Source organism: Cydia splendana, chromosome 2 (assembly GCF_910591565.1).
Source record: "Cydia splendana chromosome 2, ilCydSple1.2, whole genome shotgun sequence".
In the NCBI taxonomy this organism is placed as follows: Eukaryota; Metazoa; Arthropoda; class Insecta; order Lepidoptera; family Tortricidae; genus Cydia; species Cydia splendana.
In genome coordinates this window covers 10,111,917-10,139,225 of record NC_085961.1, presented here as the reverse complement: position 1 = coordinate 10,139,225, position 27,309 = coordinate 10,111,917, and the positions used below count along the sequence as shown (strand labels likewise).

General features: G+C 37.1%; 1 protein-coding gene across 3 annotated transcripts; it reads left to right on the top strand.

Annotated features, from left to right (window-relative positions):
- The first annotated feature begins 493 nt into the window (after positions 1–493).
- Positions 494–19,535, top strand: LOC134803478 (glucose transporter type 1-like). 3 transcript variants are annotated; one of them, XM_063776282.1, is made up of 2 exons: positions 494–705; positions 17,198–19,535. In XM_063776282.1, exon 2 carries the CDS (start codon positions 17,218–17,220, stop codon positions 18,604–18,606), a length of 1,389 nt encoding a protein of 462 aa, XP_063632352.1. In that variant the 5' UTR covers positions 494–705; positions 17,198–17,217; the 3' UTR covers positions 18,607–19,535. The 3 variants fall into 3 exon arrangements, with proteins under 3 accessions (XP_063632352.1, XP_063632359.1, XP_063632366.1); XM_063776289.1 differs by lacking the exon at positions 494–705 and adding an exon at positions 9,227–9,470; XM_063776296.1 differs by lacking the exon at positions 494–705 and adding an exon at positions 9,228–9,398.
- The last annotated feature ends 7,774 nt before the right edge of the window (positions 19,536–27,309 follow it).

Here is a 27,309-nt window from a genome sequence, read left to right as displayed (position 1 = left end):
GCACCCATAAGTAAGAGGGAGAAAGCGATATCTCTTTCTAAATATAGTTATCAAACGAAAGTGACACAGCGACGAAAGGCAACGGAGGACGAAGTGTCGATAATCATGTAGCAGGACTGCGTCGATGAGTAACTCAGGCTATGGCGGGTAGAGGTACCTCTACCCAAAGCAAATTAAGTAAAATTAAATAACTAAAAAAACAAAAAGTGAATCTATGTTTTCATGTTTATCAATAAAAGCCATAGCACACTACCGCACCGCATCGCGACATTGGTGCGGTGCGGTAGTGTGTTACGGCTATAAATTAAGTAAAAGTACGTTTTCAGCTCACTTCCTGTAATTCTTAAAATTTTGGCAGAAAAAATTATATCAAATTTATCTTTATTTTTACAAACGAGAGGTCTTTTTTACAATAAAGCTTTATTTGACTAAAAATAGTGCAACTTGCTGCTACTTGATTTTTCACATAAATTGATCGGATTGGCTTGATTTCATTTAGAAGTTAACCAATCAAGCTTGATCGTTGCATTGCACGGCATGAGTATTGTGAACTTGTGAAGGGAAAGTGAATAATTTAACTTGCTCAATAATCTTGAATTAAAATTGTATAGTCTCTTGTTACGACGCCGAATGGCTTTTTGGAAGAAGTATTGTGATATTATGGTTTCGGAGTCACATCCCTGATACTGGCTGATTTTGTTTAAGGTATTGTACCTATTTAAATTACTGTGCTACGTGTAAAACAACATATTTACATAGTGATTAGTTTTGGTTGATATTGGAATAAACATGTTGTTCTGGTTTTGTTGTAACATAACGCAGTAATAAATTATTTAGTAAACACATAAAATTTTCTGTTTGGATGAAATTCCTATTAGAATTATTTAGAATATGCTTAACCATGATTAAACTTTTTTTTATTTAAGCACTACCTGTGGCACTACCTTGAAACATTACTACTCAACAGTTTTAGAGATTAGAATGATTATGGATCTTAAAATGTATTATATTCAATAATTTAGCTGTACAACCTGTAACACTTAGTTTTATTTTATTTTTTATCATTATACAATATTTATGGAGGCACCAGAAACTTTACTTTGTATTATATCGCATATTTCAATACACTACACTTTGTGTACTTACAATTAAACTTAAAAGTTAAAAATTTTCAATTCATTTTACTTTTACATTTACCAATACCTACATATTTTTTGGAATGTTTAAGGTAAAACGATAATTTATGCAGGTAAAAAGTGCAATACAATATCAGAATTCAATAATATGAAACATAAATAACTAATGAAATACTACCCATTTTACTGCTAATATATCATAATTACTTTGCCTACACCAAGGATCGGAACTGGTTTATTCTTTATACAAAATATACCGGTATTATTACATTCTTTTTTCGCTCTTTGGTTAATTATTTCATTTATAATGGGACAATCTAATAATACGACGTTGTTACCTAAATACATAATTCAGTCCTACGTAAAGAGTATAAAATAATTGAAAATATTGGGCTATTTTGGGCTTATTAATAAAAACCAGTTCCGAGCCCTGGCCTACACAATTAACAAGTACAGTCACCACAGTCAATAACAATAGCAACAGATAAAATTAAGCGCAACAAATATCTGTACAGAGTTTGCATTCAAAAGTCTAGTGAAACCTGTAGTCTAGTCTAATCTAAAGAATTAGGTACATCATTTCATAATGTTGTTGTAGTAATTAACAATGCAATTTAGATAAGAAACTTGTGACATGTTAAGGATTTGTTATATTACTGTGTCTAGTTTCCATTATCAGGTTTTTCAAAAATACGGTGTACTTTAAGTTTTACAAATGGTTGGCTACACGCATGTGACATCCCTTGAATCCAGTATCCATAGCCTATATACCTAGTGGTTGGACATTGTCTATAGTGAGCCACATGGCAGCTAATTATAAAAAAATATGTAGATACCTAATGTATTTGGAATACATCCATTTACAATGAACAAATTTACTTGTATGCTATTTTTAAAACCGGCCCAGTGCGTGTCGGGCAACGCATAATGGACGGTTCCGTACCTCATATGGTACAAAAAATACTGACCCCGCCCGACGTTGCTTAACTTCGGTCAAAAATCACGTTTGTTGTATGGGAGCCCCACTTAAATCTTTATTTTATTCTGTTTTTAGTATTTGTTGTTATAGCGGCAACAGAAATACATCATCAGTGAAAATTTCAACTGTCTATCACAGTCCGTGAGATACAGCCTGGTGACAGATGGACGGACGGACGGACGCACAGCGGAGTCTTAGTAATAGGGTCCCGTTTTACCCTTTGGGTACGGAACCCTAAAAAATCATACCAGCAAAAGGTCGTATCTTTCCGGCGCTATGAGTAGGTACCTATGTCCTTTTATTAGAAAGAGAAGTATTTTGGAAAAAAAACCACCGAAACATCGGATGGAAACCGGACTATGGTGAGGCCTAGTTTCCCCTTGTGTGGAAGGTCAGACAGTTGCTTTTGTAAAAACGAATGCACGTGTCAATTCTTGGGATTAGGATACCCAGTGGACCACTCCTCAAGACGTTTAAGAATTGAAATGTTCTTACGGTAGACGTCGCTAAGCGACACCCAAAGGAAATATTCGCTGTCTTCAGGTAAGTCTCGGTAGGTCACTTGATAGGGCGATCAGGGTATTCCGTAGTCGCGAGTTCGAGTCTCGCCCGAGACAGTGAGTTTTCCTTTTTACCCTTTGGGTACGGAACCCTAAAAAATGAGAATATAAACCGCTATGAGTAGGTAGGTACCCATGTCCTTTTATTAGAAAGAGAAGTATTTTGGAAAAAAATCACCGAAACATCGGATGGAAACCGGACTATGGTAAGGCCTAGTTTCCCCTTGTGTGGAAGGTCAGACAGTTGCTTTTGTAAAAAGTAATGCACGTGTCAATTCTTGGGATTAGGATACCCAGTGGACCACTCCTCAAGCCGTTTAAGAATTGAAATGTTCTTGGGCGTTTTCAGAAATAAATATTGAAAACCTGATTCTTTCACATCTGGACGTTCTTGGGCTCATTCTACTCAGAATCGACAGCATTCTCCATCCCACCATTAAAAAAAGATGTCCCAAAATGTCCATTCCATTACGTCACGTTTTAGTATGAAATTTTTTTTCACTTGTATGTGCGTGACGTAGTGGAATGTACAATTTTCATACAAATTTTTGGGACATTTTATTTTATCATCAGAATTGAATACTTATGCTAGTGATTCTGAGTTGAAAGAACCCAAAAACACCAGGATCTGTGAGAATCGGGTTTACGATATTTATTTCTGAAAACGCCCTCTTACGGTAGACGTCGCTAAAAAGCGACACCCAAAGGAAATATTCGCTGTCTTCAGGTAAGTCTCGGTAGGTCACTTGATAGGGCGATCAGGGCATTCCGTAGTCGCGAGTTCGAGTCTCGCCCGAGACAGTGAGTTTTCCTCTTTTCCTTTATTTCTAAGAATTGTAACAATACCTACCGTATTGTTTGTTTGTAGACGTTTCTGCTTAATACAATTTTTTTAGCGTGTATGTACACAAGTAGGTATCAGGAAAGTGTCTGTGTTTCGAGATTAGTATAACTGGTATATCTACCTATAATAAAAGTTCATGTGAATAATATTGATAACAATATTTGGTAAACAACTGAGATACTATTGAATTTTTTATTTATGTTTTTGTTTTTACTCTTTCTTCGTACATGACGCTATACGTGACAGTCGACTGAGTCGACAGGCGAGAAAAGGCCGTGACCGCGACATACAGTTTTCTCGCGAATCGGTAGCATAAGACGATACCGACGTTTCAGCTGAGTTCCATCAGCTGTGCTCACAGAACTTACAAAAATACGAAACCCGACACTGAGCATGGCCCGACATACTCGTGGCTGGTGTTTTACTCGTAAAAATATCTACATAAATAATGTCTCGTGATCAAAGTAGTATGATCGCATTTTCTGACCGGAAAGTAGGTCGTCTATTGCAGGAATCTTATTTATTCATTGGAATTCCTCGACTTTCGCTCCGGAAGTGCCTTAGCCTTAGCCGCCAATAGGAATAGGACATTAGCTTTTCTATTAAGTTGACCAATAGGTCCCATGACTAGTGATGTGACGTGGGAATTTCCCGGGAACAAGGAATATTCCCATATGGGAAATTCCTGGGAAATTTCCTGGTGTTCCCGGGAAAATTCCCCAAACGGGAATATTGAAATAAATTAAGTGTATTACAATTTTAAGCAAAGCTAGCTATAACGACAAGTAACTGCGTTTAGTAAAATAAAGTAGCCAAAAACCGTAAAATGCAAAGTGGCTTCCCAAAAAAAAACTTGGAAAGTGGATTTGCTTACAACATTCGACACTTTGATGATGTTTAAAAAAATATATGGCACCACTTTAAGCCCCCGATGTACCTGAATGCGAAGTCAGATCATTTCGAAATTTTCTCCATATAAATAGATACTTATAATTTTTTTTTAAATCTCCAAAAAAATTATGGCTACAGAATTTTTTTTATTAGATATTTTGATAATGTAATGCAAAAACATTCACAAGAACCCGTCGTTAACACTCGTATGTAGAAGAATTTCTAGGTAAAAAGCTTACGGAACTCCACTATTCTTATTAGTACCTAACTTATTTTGACCCTGAAACTGTGATGATTTGTATCGATTTTGTTGGATAATGGCGTATTATTGTAAAAAAAAATATTTTGGCCGAGAAATCATTCCCAGCAACTATGGGAAATTTCCCGGGAAGAATGGGAAATTTCCCGGGAGTAAAGGGAATATGTTTTTTTTTAATTTAAGATGCTAAGTGTTGACTGAATTTCTGATAATAAAATAGTATATCTATGCGCCATTTCAAAATTCCCCTACTTTCCCTTCATATGCCCCCGGAAACGTTCCCGGGAAATTTCCCACCAAGGGAATTTTCCCGGGAACGGCACATCACTACCCATGACCTATGTATAGATGACAGATTGATGGCCGTGAGCTCGCCGTGAGCATAATAAAAATATAATGCGTATAGCAATGTGGAAGCACGGCGCGAGTCTCAACAATATCTTCGATCTTATCTTCATTTTATTCATATGAATACATTTAAAATAAGCTTCATCCATGCTAGGTTGCCTTGAGCGAGGGCCTTGTGGGTTGTGGGCCTAGGCAGAAATCCTGCGCTGGGTACCTAGCGTTAGACTAGACCGCTGGCGCTGTAGCGCTGTACTTTCCTTCTGTCTTTTCCGGGGGTAACCAGGTGTCAGGTGTGGTAGGGGCGACATCAGCTTAGTTTGACCCAAGGAACAATCGTGGCAAGCGGCGATGCCAGACCGTCAGAGCCATGAGTGCAAGTTGCTCTATATGTATATGTATATGTTGCCGTCACTATTTATCCCTTTAAATATATATTCGCGCAAATAAAAACAACCAAGTCAGTCAGCCTCCCATCACATTTAATGTTTACATAATAATACGTACTTAAGTATAAGTAATCGCCTTGATGTAGCACCTATTCATGATAAACAACAAAGTCTTAAAGTTATTTACGTTTATGTACGATAATTATTAATGCTATATAGTCCGCAAAAAAAGTACAGGTAATTCGTCGCAGAAACGACTAAGCTGATGTCACCTCAGCCTTGTCGGCTGGATTTGTCTTCACTGCTCACCAAGCCCATCATCTCAGGAAAACCAGGATAAGCGAGATCTTGATTGCGTATAGTTGTTACGGATCTGGAGGTCCCTCTGTTACTGGATTGACTTAGGCGATGCGCTGGTTTGGCTTCAGGAATAGCAGTTCTGGAAATAATGCTTATTTAGATTCGCTCCGTTCGCAGTGACCATGGTGACTTTTCCCGCAACAATTTAACAATATTTATGAAGTATTCTCTAATATTCGACACACATTTAGCTGCTGTACCTATTCGTGAAAATATGGCTGCCACACTTTCGATACCCGGGAAGGATATTGCAACATGAAAGTTTTGGCAAATACGGCTATGAAGGTATGACAGGTACAACTATATGATATCAGCATGTAATTAATTCAACGTTATGGTATAAATATCAAATCTAAAATATTTGTAATAAATTACGAACACTTTAATTTTAATAAATCGATTTCTATTATTTAGGAAGTTCTTTGCGCAAAAATGTCTATAATTGAAGAGGTTTTATTTTATTTTCATTTTATCAGTGAATATATTGGAACACTGTTCTTTTCAATACCACACCCCACACCTAAAGCCGCGGGGTGCGAATGGCGACTCGCGTCACGCGCGCAATATCGCGGCGCTACCACGCCACCCATCGCCTCGGAATGCAGGCGTCGTTCCCATCCCTTACTTCACATAAACGAATCGAAAGATTCGAAAGCTCAGGACGACCACTGTATGTTCACCTTCCAATTTCGAAGTCACGAGCTATACTGGTTCGCCCGAGAACTCGCTTGCGCATTCAATAGGAATGTCGGTCAACAATGAAAGAAGCCCCAATCGCTTTTCGTTGTCTCTGGCGCCCTCGATGACATTCGCGACGCGACGCTCACCATTATCATATTATTTGTCTTAGTTCATCTTTAAAGTGAATAATCTTTATAATAAGTAAAATGCTTTTCATTAGGTACGTAAAGTTTCCTAGAGCCAGAATTAATTGAAACACATCTAGGTCATACTAAAACACAATACAAACCTGGCTAATTAAATGAAACTAATCATTACTATTTTCTTTGGCATTAACTATTCTTTAGCGCCGAAAAGGCAAACCAAACATGCGCTGGGAGGAAGACATGAAAAGAATGGCTGGTCCAAATTGGAAAAAAATAGCACAAGACCGTGAAAAATGGACGTCTTTGGAAGAGGCCTTCACCTAACGGGTTCCTACAAATTAAATTAACAAACTTTATGTATAATGAAAGGAAATAAAAGGCTTTTTATTTTATTTATTATTATTTAGTAATATCTTAATCTTATCACCTCACGTAGTCATTCACGTAGCTTTATTACGGTTTGCGATAATCACGACCGTGCTTTTTCATCGGCTTGTGAAATTAGTCTCGCTAACTTAAGTAACGTCGTATTTTTAATTATATCGTAAAAATATAAATTCCTAAACAAATAGGTATACCTACTTTTTCAACGTTTAAAAATAGCGCAACGTTGACAATAATTTAGTTAATATATTTAAAACTACTATAGTCCATAGTTGAGGAGAGTCTTTTCAAAAGGGCTTTTTTGTATGGATTTCATAGAGAAATAATAAGCCCTTTTGAAAACACACTCCTCAGCTGCCCTCTTATGATTATAAGTATTACATTCGAGCTGCCAAATAAGAGCCTTAACTAGCTGCAACGAATGCTCTGTTATTTATTACCAACATTCAGTATCCTGGTTATTTATTACATGTCTGCCTTCAGTGTAATGTCACACAAATCAAAGCACTTCCATTTTATGTCACTCTGTATGTTTTTAGGGTTCCGTACCCAAAGGGTAGAACGGGACCCTATTACTAAGACTCCGCTGTCCGTCCGTCCGTCCGTCCGTCCGTCCGTCCGTTCGTCCGTCCGTCCGTCTGTCACCAGGCTGTATCTCACGAACCGTGATAGCTAGTTGAAATTTTCACAGATGTATTTATGTTGCCGCTATAACAACAAATACTAAAAACAGAATAAAATAAAGATTTAAGTGGGGCTCCCATACAACAAACGTGATTTTTGACCGAAGTTAAGTAACGTCGGGCGGGGTCAGTACTTGGATGGGTGACCGTTTTTTTTTTGCCGTTTTTTGCATTATGGTACGAAACCCTTCGTGCGCGAGTCCGACTCGCACTTGCCCGGTTTTAGATGTAACGGAAAGTAATAAAGTTAGATACTTAGGTAGGTTGTATTTATGTATAGTACATAGTAAGTACTTGTCAAGTGTCATAAAGATATCAGGCTCCAATTTCACCACGGTGACAGGTGCGACAATTGTAAAACATCACTGTTGCTGACGTCACAGGCATCCATGGGCTACGGTTACCGCTTACCATCGGGCGGGCCGTATTCCTGTTTGCCACCATCATTGTTTTATTAAAAAAAACTTTATTATATCGGAAAAAAACAGATATTTCTCTTGCTAAGTTTATGACAATTGTCACAAGAAACACTACAATTGTCACGAAATTCCGACATATAACTCATTACCTGTCAAGAATTACCTACAATTCTTCTAAATCTTGACAATTGTCAGAAACTACGCAAAAGAAATATCTGTTTTTTTCCGATATAATAAAGTTTTTTTAAATAATACAATGATGGTGGCAAACAGGAATACGGCCCGCCCGATGGTAAGTGGTAACCGTGGCCCATGGATGCCTGTGACGTCAGCAACAGTGATTTTACAATTGTCGCACCTGTCACCGTGGTGAAATTGGGGCCAGGTCGAGATAAAAAAAAATCTTCCTTACACAAGCTAATAGTACAAACAAACTTGTGGCAGTTTCTTTGCTTTTTTTAATGGTATCGAATAGAATAGAGATTACACTTAGGTAGGACAAACACCTAATTCAGATATCCTCACCAACTAACGGACAAGATTTGGGCGCTACCACAAACGTACCTACATGTATGCGGTAACAATCACGCAACGCATGAGCTGCACTTACCTAAGTGCAGCAGCAGCAGGTTACTGCAGGGCAAGCAGCGCGATACAGATACATCCCATACAGGCATTCAGCGTTGTGGCATCAGACATACAATTACATACATTACAATTGGTGTGTATGTAATGTAGATATAGGTAGTTAAAAAACATCTAGTTAAATTAGATTTGTTTTGTTGACATTTAGTAGGGACAAACGAAGGGCAATGATAGAGGACTGACCGCCATGTATGTTCAGCGAAAAGTACTAACGGTTATAGAGAAATGTACTACAAGAGACACCGTGTAGGCTGTAGAGTACCATCGCCCACACTGTTAACTGTCCATCGGTAAACCTTATTACAAAAGGCATGAGGTCCACCGATGGGCAGTTAAAGAGTGTTGCTGTTTGTACAAGAAAGCAACTTTGTTAAGAAGTACATAAAATGGCGCGTAAACTCAAGTCGTGTACAATCTATGGGTAAATAAACAGGTGGTGTTGTGTCCTCGGCTATATTATTCAGTTACACATAACAACTCGCCACAGGCGGACCAGTCCAGTATACGTGTGACCCTTGCTTGGCCATAAATAATACGGATAGCTGGGTCTAGTTTATACTATACGCTGACTCACAATTGTGACAGAATGTCTTGGGACTTAAGTTGTTTGGTCGTGCGGGCGCGCGCGGCCAGTGCGTTCCACTCGGCCGCCGACGCCGCACTTGACATTTTCCCTTGTAAGTGATTGCAAATGGTTTTTCCCAAGCCCGTGGCGAACTACGAACATTTGTCTTTAAGAATTGATTTCGGTGAGTGACAGTTGAAGGTTTATCGATATATTGAGCTTTCGTTTTCATTTTACTGTGGTTGGTAATATGTTGGTAACATACCTACTACTAATATAATATTTATTATAATTAAACATTGTTTACACTTGTGATGTATATAAAAATCTATTTCGCAATCACTGTGATGTACTCAAACAGCAAATTTGCCCCAGGTGTTGAGTCTTAAATGCAGGGTTGGGCAGTATTTCAATTACATGTATTTGAAATACGTATTTGAAATACATTTTAGTATTTTGTATTTGTATTTCAAATACTACCTGGAAAAGTATTTTGTATTTGGTATTTCAAATACTGCACTCACATGTATTTTGTATTTTGTATTTCAAATACTTTAAGCTTCAAAATACATTTCTACAAAATACATTTTTTTATTAAATTCTTTGATCCTAAAATGGAACGTTTTTTTAAATATAATGTACGACTTGTACGAGGTACAATGCGCGAGCTATTCTGCGCGGAACTTTTCGTCAACAGCCAGGGGATAGGGTCATTGCAGTAGTTTCCGTCCATGCTCTAGTTTTCGACCACTTGACAGATTAGCAAATAATATATTTCATTTTTAATTTACTATTTGCCAAATATATTTTTTATATGTAGACAGATATATTGTTTAGCTAAGGATTGAAATCAGTCCCAAATTTGTGCAGCAATGTAGGTTTATACCTATTCAAATTTCGTCAAGTGGAAGAAAACTAGAGCTGGACGAAAACAAGCACAATGACCCTATAAGTTTTTAGGAAAGGATATTCGTTAAAAACCGGCCAAGTGCGAGTCGGACTCGCGCACGAAGGGTTCCGTACCATAATGCAAAAAAACGGCAAAAAAAGACGGTCGTTGCTTAACTTCGGTCAAAAATCACGTTTGTTGTATGGGAGCCCCACTTAAATCTTTATTTTATTCTGTTTTTAGTATTTGTTGTTATAGCGGCAACAGAAATACATCATCTGTGAAAATTTCAACTGTCTAGCTATCACGGTTCGTGAGATACAGCCCGGTGACAGACGGACGGACGGACAGCGGGGTCTTAGTAATAGGGTCCCGTTTTACCCTTTGGGTACGGAACCCTAAAAAACTAAATGATTAAACAAAAAAAAATTAAAAGTATTTTGTATTTTGTATTTGAAATACATTATTTTAAACACTGTAATTTGTATTTTGTATTTCAAATACCAGTCACCAAAGTAGTTTGTATTTGGTATTTCAAATACTTTTAAAAATGTATTTTGTAATTTGTATTTGAAATACGTGGAAGCCAGTATTTTGCCCAACCCTGCTTAAATGCATAAAGTAATAAGTACCTAATTAATAATTATGATAGTCTATATAACCCTCTCATCAGCGCGGTCCGACACGCGATTGGCCGTTTTTTCAGAAGTTAGCATGTTTTATTTTTTCAAGCACATGCAAATACCTACCTAGAAAATATTTTATCCCGAATGATCACCTCAGAGAACATATAAAAAGCAGCCGAGTCATTTTATCAGAACCGAATTATTAGCGTACTACAAGTAGGTAACTCTCGCACGTAAGCCGCAAACCAGTTCTAGGTTATGATCAAGACAACCTGCAGACATAAGCGTATGATTAAGAAAGATTTGTACTTTAAGTAAGTTATTTGACACGTACCAAAATAGGATTATCGAAATTAGAGCTCGAGTCTGTATTAGGGACATGTTTAAATTTGTACACATATGCACTGAACTGAACTGAACACCTTGGTCCTTGCCATACATATGAACTGAACTGTCCTAGGCCGTGCATACTTCAAATCCGCACGTGCAAGGAGGTAGGTAATAAACAACTAACTGTAGCTGAATGCTCATAATAATTGCTCTCTTCAAGCAAGATTACTTATGGTCGGGACAAGGAAGGACGATATATTCGTAGCTGTCCGGTCACGATGAAGGTTCGAATTTAATTCTTGAATAATAGATATTATTTTCTAAAACATAGGAACACCAACCTAGCTTATGATGAAGCTAATCGTTGTTTTACTAGAAAGCAGAGTATTCGTTTGACATTATTATTTTATGAAGTTGAAACATGTTTAAAAATTAAGCTTATAAATATTATAAATTAGTTTTTATTTATGTATGAAATGAACACTCTATTAAGCTTGCTTATTTCTTTATGACGCTAACTAAAGTACCTATTTTACAGTAGTTAATTGTTTTTATATTAAATATACAACACAGTTTAAAATTAAAACTAGTGAATTGCCGGGTCACTGGCTTCACTGGTACACTGGCTCTGGCTGGCTAGGCGGGTTCTCTATTCGTAGGGGAAAGCGGGAAAAAACGTTACGGCTACAAACGCGTACACGTAGCTCGCGCTGGCAGTGCTGAATGCATTAAATTTATACGTTGTGTATAAACATGGCATGGTACAAGATGCCACATTTTCATCAACATTATCCATTATATATTTACCTATATCTATACTTTATTAAACTTCGTCGTAAATTCTGTCTGACACGCCATAGCCACTGCATAATATATGTAATATCATGACGTCATCATCGACTTTCATTTAAACTTAGTGAATATAGCCTCTGTCAGAAATGATTTTCGGCTTCATACGTACTAATATTACCAAAGCCACGCAAACTAATTGGGGTTGTTATAATTGTCTCGATGAGTATTAGTTGCCTGTGGAAAGAAAAGTACAGTTAGCTATAAAAGCTTGTATCAAACAAATGAAGTTTTGGCAAAAACTTTTTTCTTTCACATTTGCAAAAGTGCTACGACAGTTGTGTAAAAATTTAATTAAAGTAGCGGGAAATTGGAATGGAACAACCCGGCTTTGAAGGAACTACTTGCATTTTTTCGGAAGTTTCAAAACAAATTGAGTGCTTCATTTTATATTTTTATATAAAGTGGCAATACATTTCTACAAAATTGAAGTTTTTAACATTAGCCAAATACCTTTCTTCGGACACGTGAAAAATAAAAGATAACTTTGTTAAATAATTTTAATTAAGTAGGTACAAATGATTAACGATTTTTTTATCCGCACCCATGAACAGTAGGTATGACAAAAACTTAAATAATTCGTCGTGTAATCATCTGCGAGGATTGTCAAGCAGACCCCAGGCTCTCATGAGCCGTGGCAAAATGCCGGGATAACGCGAGGAAGAAGAAGAATCATCTGCGAGGATATTACGGCTACTTTTGCGCTTCTTGTGATGTTTGCCATGTTTGGATGCTTTATTTCCGCTCCATACAATAAAAAAATAACTCCACACTTTCACGCCTTTTTTGCAATTAATATGTTAACCGAAATTAATTATTAAATTAATGCTGTTTAAACTAAGTTATTTAAATTAATGCTGTGGAAACCCCATTTCAACAAAAAAAAACCGGCCAAGTGCGAGTCGGACTCGCGTTCCAAGAGTTCCGTACATTACCTAATTTTTAACAATGTTTTTTTTTATATGTGAAACGCGAGTGAATTGCCTTTAAAAAACCCGTAGGGGTCGGATCAAAACCTAAGTAATTAGTCCGACTCACGCTTGACTGCATATTTCTAGACCCTATAAATTTCAGACCCAGTAGTTTCGGAGATAAACGGGGGGGGGGGGGGTCATGTTTTGGCTATTTTCTTTTTGGAGAAAATGGGCCGTGATAGACGGACGGACAGACAGACAGACAGACGCACGAGTGATCCAATAAGTTTTTTTCCTTTTGAGGTACGGAACCCTAAAAACCTATGGTATACTTTCGTTTTCTATGGCAATGAATCTCGACTACCTAGTCGGTAGGTACATCCCTAATTAACATGTTTTACTTATTGAAATAACAAACTATAATGATCAAGTCTCATAAAAATCACAGATTTCGTAATATTGGTGTACTTACTTCCGTTTGGGCCAAATACCTTTCGCCAAATTTCACTTCCCAACAAACTTATCGCAATAATTTCATTTCCCAAATGAATCTTTAGCAAATTTACACTTCGCAATTTATTTGTTTGGTCAAATTATCATTTGGCATCATTTTTCTTTGTCAAATTTTATTCAGACTAAAACTTATTTAGCAAACGTTTATTATTAGCTAATTCCAAAAAAGCGGCCAAGTGCGAGTCGGACTCGCCCATGAAGGGTTCCGTAGCAGTAAGTAACATAATAAAATTGCGGTTTACGATTTATGGACGTATTAAAAAAAAACTACTTACTAGATCTCGTTCAAACCAATTTTCGGTGGAAGTTTGCATGGTAATGTACATCATATATTTTTTTTAGTTTTAACATTCTCTTATTTTAGAAGTTACAGAAGTTACAAGTTACACACATTTTACCATTTTGGAAGTGTCTCTCACAGTGTCTCAGACAGACAGACAGACAGATAGACATGACGAATCCATAAGGGTTCCGTGTTTTGCCATTTGGCTACGGAACCCTAAAAATGTTATTCCATAAAAAGGTTATTCCAAAAAATGTTAGGTTAAATTGTCACTTCTCAAATTTGACAAATAGGCATATCTATTTAAATTTGTACCTTTTGTTGTGTTAATATAGGTACGTAATTTCATAATTTAGAATTTTAGATGATGGGTTAGGTTTGAACTGCGATCCTCACAAAACCGAACCGCTATCAGAAAAGTGGGTTAGGTTAGGTTTAATCTGTGACCCTTACAGAAACGAAATGCTATTAGAAAAGTGGGTTAGGTTAGGTTAGAACTGCGACCCTTATAGAAACAAAATGCTATGTACTAGCAAAAAGTCACGAAGTGGATTAATTTATTTAATAGGATAACGAGATGTAAAAACGTTTGCATGATATTTTTTACAAAATGTTACTTTGGTGTTATTTGCTTTAATAGGATAGCAAGATGTAACAAATTTGGTTATCATTTTACATTAACATAAACATAACATAATTCAGCCTATATACGTCCCACTGCTGGGCACAGGCCTCCTCTCATGCGCGAAAGGGCTTGGGCTATAGTCCCCACGCTAGCCCAATACGGATTGGGGACTTCACATACACCTTTGAATTTCTTCGCAGATGTATGCAGGTTTCCTCACGATGTTTTCCTTCACCGAAAAGCTACTACACATTACACATTAGCTATTTTACATTAAAATGGAGTTTTAATTTTGGTGATCATTTACTATTATTAGCAGTAAAAATGTTTTTTGACGTTACATTTTATTATCGAACGAGCGAGCGAAGCGAAGCGAAGTTCTTACATTCGACTTGGGACACGCGGCCGGCTAGCGGCACGTCCCGGCATTTCGATGTTTTTAAGCTGAACTGTCAGAGAATAGTTTGATACTCAAGAAATTAAGTAAATTTGTCCTAATTTAAATGAAATTGGGTAAACGAGTAGTCGTGGGCATTATATTTTAGTCATTAAATTATGAGCAGACTCGATCAAGGGATTATTGAGATTGAAGAGCTTAGAAGGCCAAAAAGCTGTTTGTGAGAGGTCTAGCTATTCTGGTCATTTTATTTGTAAAAACATGGTCGAGTTTAGTATCAAATGAAAGTGCTCGGTTTACACTTTAATAATATCGTTTTTTAATTTACCATTTTGAAATAATTAGCAAGATAAACATAAAATAAAATAAACATAATATAGTGTATTTGACATTTGACAGGAAATATTTCGGCTTAGCACAGATACAGTTTATTTTAATTTCTATGGTGCCTTAAATCCAGGGGAGGGACAGCCCTATATAAAGCCCTTTATTCGAAAAAAATAGCGCCATCTATATTACTTAACGTTATACTTTTTTTTAATATAGCTTCACTTTAATTCGTCAAAACGTCTTAAAAGTCTTATATCCAGGCGGCTTAGCACGGTCGCGTTTTTATCCCTTGTCACCATGCCTGTCACGTTCTAACAAGTATGTAAGTGCGAAAGGGGCGTCGCGCATAGTGATAGTCGATAAAAATGGAACCGTGCTGAGCCCGCAGGGCATGAAACAAACAAAAAAACACCTGATAGAACAGATTATTTATAGATGGTCAAGCAAATCTTATCAGTAGAAAAAGGCGCTGAATTCAAATTTTCTATGAGACACTATCCCTTCGCGCAAACATTTTACAAATTTGCCGCCTTTTTTTACTGACAAGATCTGCTTGACCAAGTATATCCATCGTTGCCATGGAGGCGATTGTCACAAAAAAACAACTTAGTCAAATAAAACTCAAAATATTAAAACACCGTATTTACTACGACATAATTCAGATAAATAAAAATACTTACGGTTTTACAATGTTAAATGACACAAAGTTTTCATACGCCATCATTGTTGCTGAGAACTTTATTACCAGAAAATTCAGAAAAATCATGGCGGGTAGATTCACAACCTGCTGCGTGTAATTTTGTTTCGTGGTCAATTGTTTGTTATTCCAGCCGTGTATGATAGGTACCTACTTTATTTACATCAACAGTCAAGTTAAAAGTAACTAATCTGTTTTCGTGTATTAATAAATACCCTGAAGTCTTTTTTCAAAGTCGAAGTTTTTTACGTTCGCAACATACTTAGACGGTATTTATGCCCCTCCCCCCCTGATATTGACGTTGACGTTGATATTTCTGGTTAAGAATTACAGATGGCGCTTCAAAATGGATGCAAAAAAGTTCCACGGGAGGGCTCTCTTTGTTCTATATATTAATTATATTATACATACTACTCTTTGCTTAAATCTATCAGTTAAGGGCTCCACAGACCTTGCAATAAATCCACGTGATTTTTGATCCATTGCCGCCTAATAGTGCGACATAAAATAGTAGAAATTAAATAAAATGTAACTCAAAAATGTCCATGCTAAATTGTTGCCATTTGTAAGCATTTTACGTCAAAAATGTGACAGTTACGTAGAAAGTGGCGCCCTCATTTATTTTCTACTATTTTATGTCGCACTATACGAGTATCTAAGTAGGCTCAGAGTAAATAATTAATAAGTAGGTGCAACAATGAACAAAGTCAATGGCTCTATATAATTTTTGGTTAACCGCGAGTTCTCAGTTCGGGGCGAACTACTAGTAATATCTAATGATCAGTTAAATACCAGTCAAATAAAAATACTGCAGGCTCTCTATTGGGATGTAAATCGTATGCCATGCAATATTTTGGGAAATGTTATTTAAAATACATATCACTAAATAATACTTGGTAAAATGAAGTTTACCAAGTATTTTTTTGTTAAACAATAACTTGCCAAAAAAGAGTTTTGCTAACTGTAAAATTGCGATAAGTTGTTTAGCCTAATATTTTTTTGGGAAATGATAATTTGGGTAAAATAGTTTGGGATGTGATACTTTGGGAAACGTTTTTGGCCCATTCGTTAGGAAGCCGACTTTTGACTTTAGATTTTAAACCGGCAATAAATGATTAAATTGTTAGAGAAAATAAGTTATTAGCGTTTAATCTCCTACTTATTAAAGGTACCAGTAATATACCTAGTGGTAATTATAAGATAATTAATTAGATCTGATAGCATAAGATAAAATCGGTTAAACAACGTAAAATATTTATACGAATTCCGATCATTAGTTGATAAAAACGGAATTTTGTTCGAAAATTAGATAGCGCCAATGCGAATAATGCGATACAACATTTTCTAGTTTATCTTTGCAACTCTGATAGTCTCCGTCTAGATCAAAGTAGGGACAAATAATCCGCCGTTTGTATTGATATGAAAGCAGTCATAATTAGTTCTTTTACTTATTTTCAGAGTGCTAAAAGCTGACGAAGATGTCTGGAGGAACAACAGGCCCACTGTTGTACTCGGTGGGCGCTGCCGTGCTGGGCATGCTCCAGTTCGGCTTCAACACGGGCGTCATCAACGCGCCGCGCGCCTTCATCGAGACCTTCATCAAAGAACAGCATCAGGTTGACGCCGAGCGAAGCTCCTTTCTGTTCAGCGTCATTGTCTCCATCTTTGCCGTGGGCGGCATGATCGGTTGTCCGTTAGCTAGCTGGGTTGCGGAGAAGCACGGACGCAAAAATGCTTTACTTATGAATGCGGCATTCGGTGTCGTCGCGGCAGCTCTTATGGCCTTCAGCAAACTTGCGGGTTCAGTGGAAATGATCATAATTGGCAGATTCCTCATAGGAATCAACTGTGGCTTCGCTACTACTGCCTCGCCGACTTACGTGTCTGAAGTGGCTCCGCTGAGACTACGCGGCGCGTTTGGTACAGTTAATCAATTAGCAGTGGCTTTTGGCCTAATTTTCGCACAAATTCTAGGAATAGATGCTATATTAGGTAGTGATGAAGGTTGGCCGTGGCTTCTAGGGTTTGCTATAATTCCCTCCGGTCTGCAATGCATGATGTTGCCTTTCGCTCCCGAAACACCACGGTTTCTTTTGCTTACTATCCGTGATGAGCAAAAAGCTAGAGTGGCGCTTGTTAAAATTAGAGGTAACCCTGAAATCGACAACGAGATCAACGACATGCACGCGGAAGATAGAGCCGAAAGACAGGAAGAGAAATTTACCATATGGGGCTTGGTCACAGACAAATCTCTGCGTACTCCGCTCATAATCGGTATAGTCATGCATTTATCACAGCAGTGGGGAGGTATCAACGCTGTTTTGTATTACTCTTCTACTATTTTCGAGGGCGCCGGTCTCGAGCCCAAGGACGCCCGCTTGGCTTCTATCGGCGTCGGCAGTATGTTATTCATCATGGCGCTGGTGTCTATTCCGCTGATGGACCGCCTGGGCCGGCGCACGCTGCAGCTCGGCGGCCTAGCTGGCATGACCATGTTCTCAGTTCTCATGACGATAGCGTTCTTCACCTACGAGGGTAACAAAACAATGAGCGTATTCGCTGTTATCTTCACGCTGTTATACGTCGCGTTCTTCGGCGTGGGGCCGAGCTCGATCCCGTGGATGATCCTGTCGGAGCTGTTCGGGCAGTCCGCCCGCAGCGCCGCGGTCAGCATTGGCGCGCTCGTCAACTGGTTTGCCAATTTCATTGTGGGCATCACATTTATATCAATGAAAGATGCACTAGGACACTATGTATTTTTGCCGTATACGGTATTTCTAATATTGTTCTTTATATTTACGTATTTTAAATTGCCTGAAACAAAGAACAGAACAATCGAGGAAGTAACTGCATTTTTTAAAAAGTAAATCTCAGTCGATACTAGTTTTATGACACATTCCTTAATATTGCCCAAAATATTATGTAAAAAGTCTAATTACACTAAATATTGTGATAACTCCTGACTAATTGTAAGCAAAACTTCTTTTTGTTATGGGTATTGGGTAGCTCTATGTATAGGCACATGTTACGCTGTATTCATTCTTGTCCTACCGATGGCGGTCAGCGCGAATCTACTCGTAAAGGAATAACAATTAACCGATGTCAGCATTTCACCGTTAAGTACGGACTAAGGCGAGCCGTAGATTAAACAGTGGGTACGGTACGATTACAATTTTCTGGCTATCGATTATGCATATTTTTAAGAAGACTGAACATCTCACTTATTATAATCATTTATAGATTTACCCACTTGATATTTGAAAATACTAAGTACTTATTCGAGTATATTGTTAGTCAATGTAAGGAACACCTATTTATATATATAGGTAATGTAAAACTATTAGCTAGATGCAGTGACCCTATTTGAAATTAAGTAACTACCGATGTAAAATAATATTAATCTCATTTTAAACTTAGGTGATATAATAAACTTAGGTATAAGTGATAATACAAATAAAATTCTATTCTATATAATCTATGTTAATTTATGAAATGGATATTTTTTAATTATTTAGTGTTAATTAATGCATCTCTTATAGCGAGGCAATTTCGGTCTGTTTGAATAATACGTTAGTTAATACGTAGAGGACCAATTTTTTGTTGTTTATCTTGCCCGTTTACACATTTATTTTATTTGATATTAATGTTTCTGATGCCAGCGTTATAAGATTTTCTAATATTTTCTATTTTTATGAGTTTTGATGGATGTTTACGTAGGTATTTGTCACAAGAATCTTGTGACAAGATTCTACAGTGCCTTAACTTTTTGTTTTGTTGTGAACTTTTGAATACGTTGTACTTGTCTTTCCATCTGTATAAATCGATCACCGTCCTACTTTAGTGCCAATAACGAAATTAGAAAATTAGGGTTGACCACTTGATCTTCGATTAAGTACTAGTTTATCAACTACTCAAGTCACTGCTCATCGATATCGACGATAATTTTCTTCTTTCACCCAATATAAGATCGCTTTAACGAGGAGTGAGGAGTCTCAGATGATTTTAACATTTTCCCTATCCAATATAGAATGGTACCTACAGGTACCTATTTATTACAGTACCGTATTTAAGTACATACCTATTAATCCTATTATGTACGCAAACCTTTAAAGTTGTCTTGGGGAATGCAATTGTGCTCTTTATATGAGGAACGTGCTATTCTTATATCGTTAGTGAATTTTTTGCATTTACCTGCTAGAGAAGATAGGGATCGTGTTAATTATAAAGATATAGTTACTCTTACTTACAGCTGTACAAAATGTTGGTAATCTTCTCAGAAATTTCTGGAATATTTAGACGAAAGTTTTATTTTGTAAATGGAAAGTTTCAATCTCCATACAAAAATATAAGGAGTTTCCGAAGCTTTCTTTTGTTTAAATTTCCCAATTGTGTTGAAACTTTCCAGCGGCACATTAATATTCATACTCGCTCAAACAATAAAAAACAACAAAGATATACTTTGTTTAAACTATTTAATGTCATTATACACATTGTGCCCAAAACGTACAAATATGTTAATCAAATTTGACTTGTTGCACCAACGTATTGTAACGTAATTACCTTTTTATGAAAATGATAGTGTTTAATATTTACTTACTTAGAAATTACTAAGCATGGGTGACATCAGAGATGCAATCAGAAATCAGATTTATCGATACAATCACATTTAGGTACTACCATTTTAATGTGCTAAGCATTAAGTACATGAAAGAAAACTTTCTTATATTAAAAAAAAATGTTTTATTAATAAATATAAACAGTACTTACAATATAGTTGATCTTTACTTTTGATGCCTATCGTATGTTTAGATACGTGTCATGGGATAACATGACATATAGGTATTATGCATTATGTACGTAAACGTACGTCTTGCTTGTATTGTTAATTCTGATCACGTCTCAGATATCACCTTATATAGGTACCTATTAATTATGTAGATTCTACTGTTTCTTAATAGTTACAGAACCTATTGAATGTTGTAAAGGGTAAATGTTGAGAAAAGTTTGCACTAAGTTTATGGTTTGTTGTCAATTTGTAACACAAAGTCTGAAAAGCCTCTTCTATTCCCGGCAGTTAACTTCTTTACTGCCACTAAATATTTCATGTACCTCGTAATATTATAAATCATAATTGAAATTAATGAAAATTCATTTTAATATAGCCCACGTCACCATAAGCAGTTAAAAAAGAGTTAAGGAACTTTTGGAGCCGTAAATTTGTAACTGTATTTTTAGAGGTAAATAAATTTCACGTCATTTCTAATTATTGGTGTGGTCTGTAACAGGAGCAATAAAATAAACTGCAGGCTGTACTCCTCAAACTGAACATTTGTTCAGCGAATTTTAAAAATAACGTGTTTTGATTTTTAGTAAGTTTATTCTAAGACGCAAAGTATTGCGAATTTAGTTATGTTTAAAGCACGAGTGACAAGCAACGTCAACAATTACAATAATGATAGCATACAAGATAATATTTAAGTGGAAGAAATTTGGAAGTCTAAAATACTACCTACATAATTTTAAAAAGCTGTTAAACAAAAGTTTAACCTTTTGAGGAGTACCTACAATATATGACAACAATACAATACAATACACAATACAGCGACGAGCACACCAGCGACAGCAACGGAGTTGACAGCAGTCGCCGTGGCCGAAGTCGGCCGTGGAGTTATTTCTATATATGTTTTAATTATTTGCTCGCGTTACAGGAGACTCCCGGTATTAAGCGGTATATCCTGTTCTTATGAGATAATAACAATACATTTACCTACAGACGCGCAAATTGCGGAAACTTTCCATAAAGTTGGAAAAGTTCTCGGAAAATTGAAGAAAAAAAATTACAAGAGATAAAATTACTTAGTTTATATTTTTGAAATGGAAAATTTACTTCTTTATCCGTCGCTATTTTACTACTTTGGACACTTTCCGACGGTACATCCTGTACATTTACCCTAAACTAAAAAGTTCGTGGTTTTACGATTTGTTTTTATATATGAGTATAGGGTCGATTTAGTCCCAATCAAAGTTCAAGTGCAATCTCGGGTCTTTAGAATCAAATACCGATTAGTAATATGGATTGTGAATCTAATCGAATCGAATGATAATTAGAATAAGGAAAATTTCACAGATAGGTATGTTTACATAAAATAATATATTGTCATTTTGTTGATATGAAATAATAATTTATTTACCGAATGACAAGAGTTTCATTTAATCATTTAATCCCCGTTGGTTGGCTTTTGCTGTTCGTTTTGTTAGGTGCCCCCTTATTCGTAAGTTTAATGCGTAACGAGCCTTTAATTACTTAATATATGTTGTATCCCTTTCTTACAGATGTAGTGCATTGTTTTGCATCGTATTTTCTCGGAAACGTTAGTAAGTACTTGTCATGCTACTTCAGTCAACCTCAGTAATTTTTGTACCGAGACTGCCTGAAATAGACAAGGGTGTATCACTGGTGAATAAATTGGAATAGGTTGAGTCTGGCTACTGAAATATTACACAAATGTTTGGCGGGAAATGCAAAAAATCTTGGGCCGGTCACACTTTGTGTAGTAGGAATTATAGTTTTGATACTATAATATATATTTTTGATTTTCTGTGCACCAAGGTACCTAAGGATATAAATTAAATATACGTTGACGTGCATAAAGTCAGCTCACATAATTTCTACCACTATGTAAAGTACAGTCAACGATAAACACATGTTAACACTTTCTCACCATATACCATTGTAACAAGGCGAAAAATGAAATGTAGTGTAAATAAGACCTAGCTCGATAATACCGTAATATTAATCCATCAGCAAAAACAATACATAAGTACTATGCCAAATATGCTAAATGCTAAGTATCAAAATATTAACAGAGCACCAACCTCCTAATTTGTTTACATTTGTGTAGGAGTTGTAAACATTGCAGTTTTTCGTTATACAACACGTCGACTTCGCACATTGTCGTACCTAATTATTTATGAGCTTAAATAGTTTGCGAACCTCACTCAGTATAAAAATATATAATATAATATAAAATAAACCCCTTATAAACCGCAAACAATTTGAATGAACCTGCGTCAGTACGTTCGCCGCACCGTGCGGTCGGCAGGAGCGGCCGCTGAGCAGGCGCGGCGTCCCTAAAGAGGGACAAGTACTCCGGTCTGTCAAGTTTCTTGTTCGTTCCCCTTGCCGTGGAGACGTCTGGGTGCTGGTGCGCGGAGGCGAAAACCTTTCTTGGGGAGCTGGGGCGTCGCCTGCAGCAGAGGGGTCTCGACCCCCGCTCCGGGTCGTTCCTAGAGCAGAGGTTGTCTATCGCGATTCAACGCGGAAACGCGGTTAGCGTGATGGGCACCTTTTCGTCGGGAGCGATGCGGGGTGGGTTGTTCGAGTAGGTAGTTAGTAGGCTTAGTATAGGTTAGTTTAGGTTTAGTTTTACTTATAGTTCTTTATAGTATAGGTTTGTAACTATTATAAATTGTAACTATAGTTTGATTAAATCATAGGTACATGATAAGAAATTGTACATTGTAGATTAGTTATTATTGTATACTAGCTGTGCCCGCGGCTCCGCCCGCGTGTAATTCGGTCTGTGTCAGTAAGCGGCTAATTTCTAATTCTTATTTCTCTCCCTCTGCCCTGGAGGCGGAACTTGAAGTAAAGTTGACATATGGATATGCTGGAGGACTGAAGTCCAGATAAAATATTTTACAATTAGGTACCACTAAATAAAACTACACTCCAAAATCAATAGTTTTATTCGCCCTTATTCAAATTTTACACGTGATTTAAACTTAGAGAATATAACCAAACGGAGTGGTCATTAACAGGCGTTCCCCTCTGTCGAAAATAGGAGGCCAATGGTCAACCGAAGTTTATCTGACATGGCTATGTTTACGTTTACGTAGCTACACATTTGATGTGCCCCTCCCCCGCAAAAAACGTTAGACTATTTTGTACCGAAAATTATAGACGGCGTCTCCGTTGGTTATATTCTCTAAGGATTTAAACGACAGAGTAGTAGGTGAACATCGGACGATACAGTAAGGTATACGCGCGCGAGCGAAAGCGAAGCGGCCTGCCTGGCTAGAGCGCCACTTACCGTGGTCTTCTTCAGACTCCTGAGGAAGACCACGTGCCCCTTGTAACCTCAATGCGTTGCGAAACTTTCGCGAATGATTCGATTTTTTTCGGGAAGGCATGGTAATGCGTATAAAATGCGAGTCCCAAATCGTTTGACTCCGCAAACGACCAGTCGGCCGGGTTAAGATATTTTGATGCCCTAAGTATTTCTAGACCATGGTGCTCCCTCTCCCTATGGTCATCAAGATTACATTGAATTTTTTTGATACATTGAGTGACGTTCATTGCTGCATTTCAGCTGAGAATGGAAATCAGTCACATCATTTTATCACGAAAATTGATAGTGCCGCAGCAGTAACGTTGCAACAGAGTAACTAATGCTGCTACAGGCGCCACCCAAATGTCACCTTTATCATAAACATCTTAGAATGTTATTGAAAACGCGAGCGAAGCGAGCGCGACAATTTTTCGATATAAAAAAACGCAATTCGATAGACAGTTGTACATTTTAACTTTTAGTATGGAAATTAGTCACATCATTATATCACGAAAATTTAATGTCAGCTTTATCATATGTTAGAAAGTTATTGAAAACGCGAGTGAAGCGAGCGCGAAAATTTTTCGATATAAAAAAACGCATTTTGATAGACAGTTGTACATTTTTACTTTTAGTATGGAAATCAGTCACATAATTATATCACGAAAATTGACAGTGCCGCAGCAGTAACGTTGCAAAAGAGTAATGCTGCTGCAGTCCCTACCTGAATGTCACCTTTATCATATCTTAGAAAGTTATTGAAAACGCGAGCGAAGCGAGCGCGAAAATTTTTACATTTAAAAAACGCATTTTGATAGACAGTTGTACATTTTTACTTTTAGTATGGAAATCAGTCACATCATTTTATCACGAAAATTGACAGTGCCGCAGCAGTAACGTTGCAACAGAGTACCTAATGCTGCTGCAATCGCCACCCGAATGTCACCTTTATCATATCTTAGAAAGTTAATGAACTCGCGAGCGAAGCGAGCGCGACAATTTTTCGATATAAAAAAACGCAATTTGATAGACAGTTGTACATTTTTACTTTTAGTGTGGAAATCAGTCACATCATTTTATCACGAAAATTGACAGTGCTGCAGCAGTAACGTTGCAACAGAGTGCCTAATGCTGCTGCAGGCGCCACCCGAATGTCACCTTTATCATAAAAATCTTAGAATGTTATTGAAAACGCGAGCGAAGCGAGCGCGAAATTTTTTCGATAATTTGTGCTTATTTTGCTTAAAAGGGTTAATCCGGCACTGCAAATAACAGAGGTCAATGTTTTTTTTTTCAAAGTACCCACCTTCGTGGCCATTATTAAGTGCTTAAGGAGGCGATACGTATGAATATGGATGCGATATAATTACGATGTATAATTCGTGACAGAGAAAATAAATAATTTTATGCAATTATACGCGTGTTGATATGTGTGTTTATTTTACCACTACGTAACTATGTAAACCCATTTTTAGTTTTCTTGGTTACTTAATGTTTACTCAGCTCCCCAAAAGATGGCACTGTGCAATGAGGGCCAATTAATTTACTGTCATTTAATTTTGTTGTATTATTAAATCAACACAATTATTCAATTAAATTTGTTGATATCCGTACGATTGATTGAAATTTTAGAAGAGGGGTCTTCTAAACTTAGAGTTAATTTGGCAAAATCCTTCCTCGTTGGCTTATTTATGTCACATCGTATTAAATTCAGCGCCATCTGTTAGTTTACCGGGGTACTCTATAGTGTTAGCACATATTTGAAAAAAGTTTGCCCCTCCTTCCTAAGTAGCGCCATACGATTCAGGGGCAAACTTAAGTCAATCGAGTGTTGTGGCTACCCCCCCTTTTAGGGGTTGAATTTTTATAGCCTATAACCTGGCCGGGGATTTTCTCGACAGATTAGTAAAGTTTTCATCAAAATCCGTTCAGCCGTTTTCACGTGATGCGCGTTCAAATAAACAGACAAACAGATAAACAGACAAACAGACAAAAATTCTAAAAACTTTTGGAACGTGTTCTGTTATCGATTCTAAGTATCCCCAGCCAACTTTTTTTCAAATATCTTCCATGTACAGACTTTCGACCCTCTTCAGCTTTATTATATGTATAGATAGATAGATGTACATTATTCTGACTGTTGTATTAAATTTACTTCCTAGATAGATATTAGATATAGATAGATGTAATTTGCAGGTAGCCGATATCAATGAAGGTTTTTGTTGCGATTTCTTAATCTACATCACAGACTTATCTACATCATGATGTAGATTGTAGAATTTATAGATACTCTCACAAATAATCTTTTGATAGAAAAAGTCCATATGGATAACAGTGATAAGATACATTACCTAACGCCGCGCCGTACTAGCAAATCTTAGATTTTGTTGATATTTTTCTAGACATTAGTAGCCGGCATCTGACCGAAATAGGCGGTTCATCTGTAAGTTGTCCTGACTTCTGCATAAAGTGCTTTTAGTGTGACGATCGCGAAGTTTCAGTGTGGTGATGCTGTTTTGTCAAAGGCATTAGCAATTAGGGCTTGACACAAGTATGTAAGTGAAGGAATTGTAGAGGTTTCATAATCCCCTATCACATGGCACTGGTAACTTTGCCTATTCGATATTCGTAAGGTACTGAAAATAGTGAAAATCAACGTACCTAATGGGTATTAAATCTCGCAGTACCTAATAGGCACAGGATAAGTAATAGTATTATTATCATACAGAACGGCCACGCACCGCCCCGCCTCGACTCGCATTACCTCGCCCCGCGACTGGCCGCGACATGAATCTGGCGGACTTCTGGCGTCCTCTCAGTAAAACGACTTACCCACACATACACAATGACGCGTGTACAGACGTACCGCGCACACATATTAAACGCAAATGATTTTTGGTGTATGGCGTGTCCGCCCTGTGACTGTGACCTAGGTATCAGGTCCTTTAGTCTAGTGAATTTGAGGTATCGGTCTCCAGGTTACGCTTGCGAGTCTATTTTTTTTTAATGTAATAGTCAGCAAACGAGCAGACGAGCCGCCTGATGGGAAGCGGTCATCGTCGCCCATGGACATAAGCAACATCACAGGAGCCATTAAGCGTTGCCGACCCTCAAATACTGCAAATATGTACCTAAATCTTTGCTCCATGCTAGTGTTTTACCGTTTACCTTACCTACAATGCTACTAGGGTTACCAGATGACAGGAATTTTCCTGACATGTCAGGAATTTCAGCCTTTTGTCAGGAATGGGGACGGAACACGAAAATGACAGGAATTTTTTGAATTGATAGATTTTTTTATAAAGTACATTATTATTTACTTAAATTAATCCAAAAACATTGTAAAAACATAATAAATGAGATATACATAACTTCGTAATGATTAATTAACAAATCTTTACTCAAGCATACATCATTACATACATAGATGTTTTAGAAATCGAATCGAATCGTACCGCA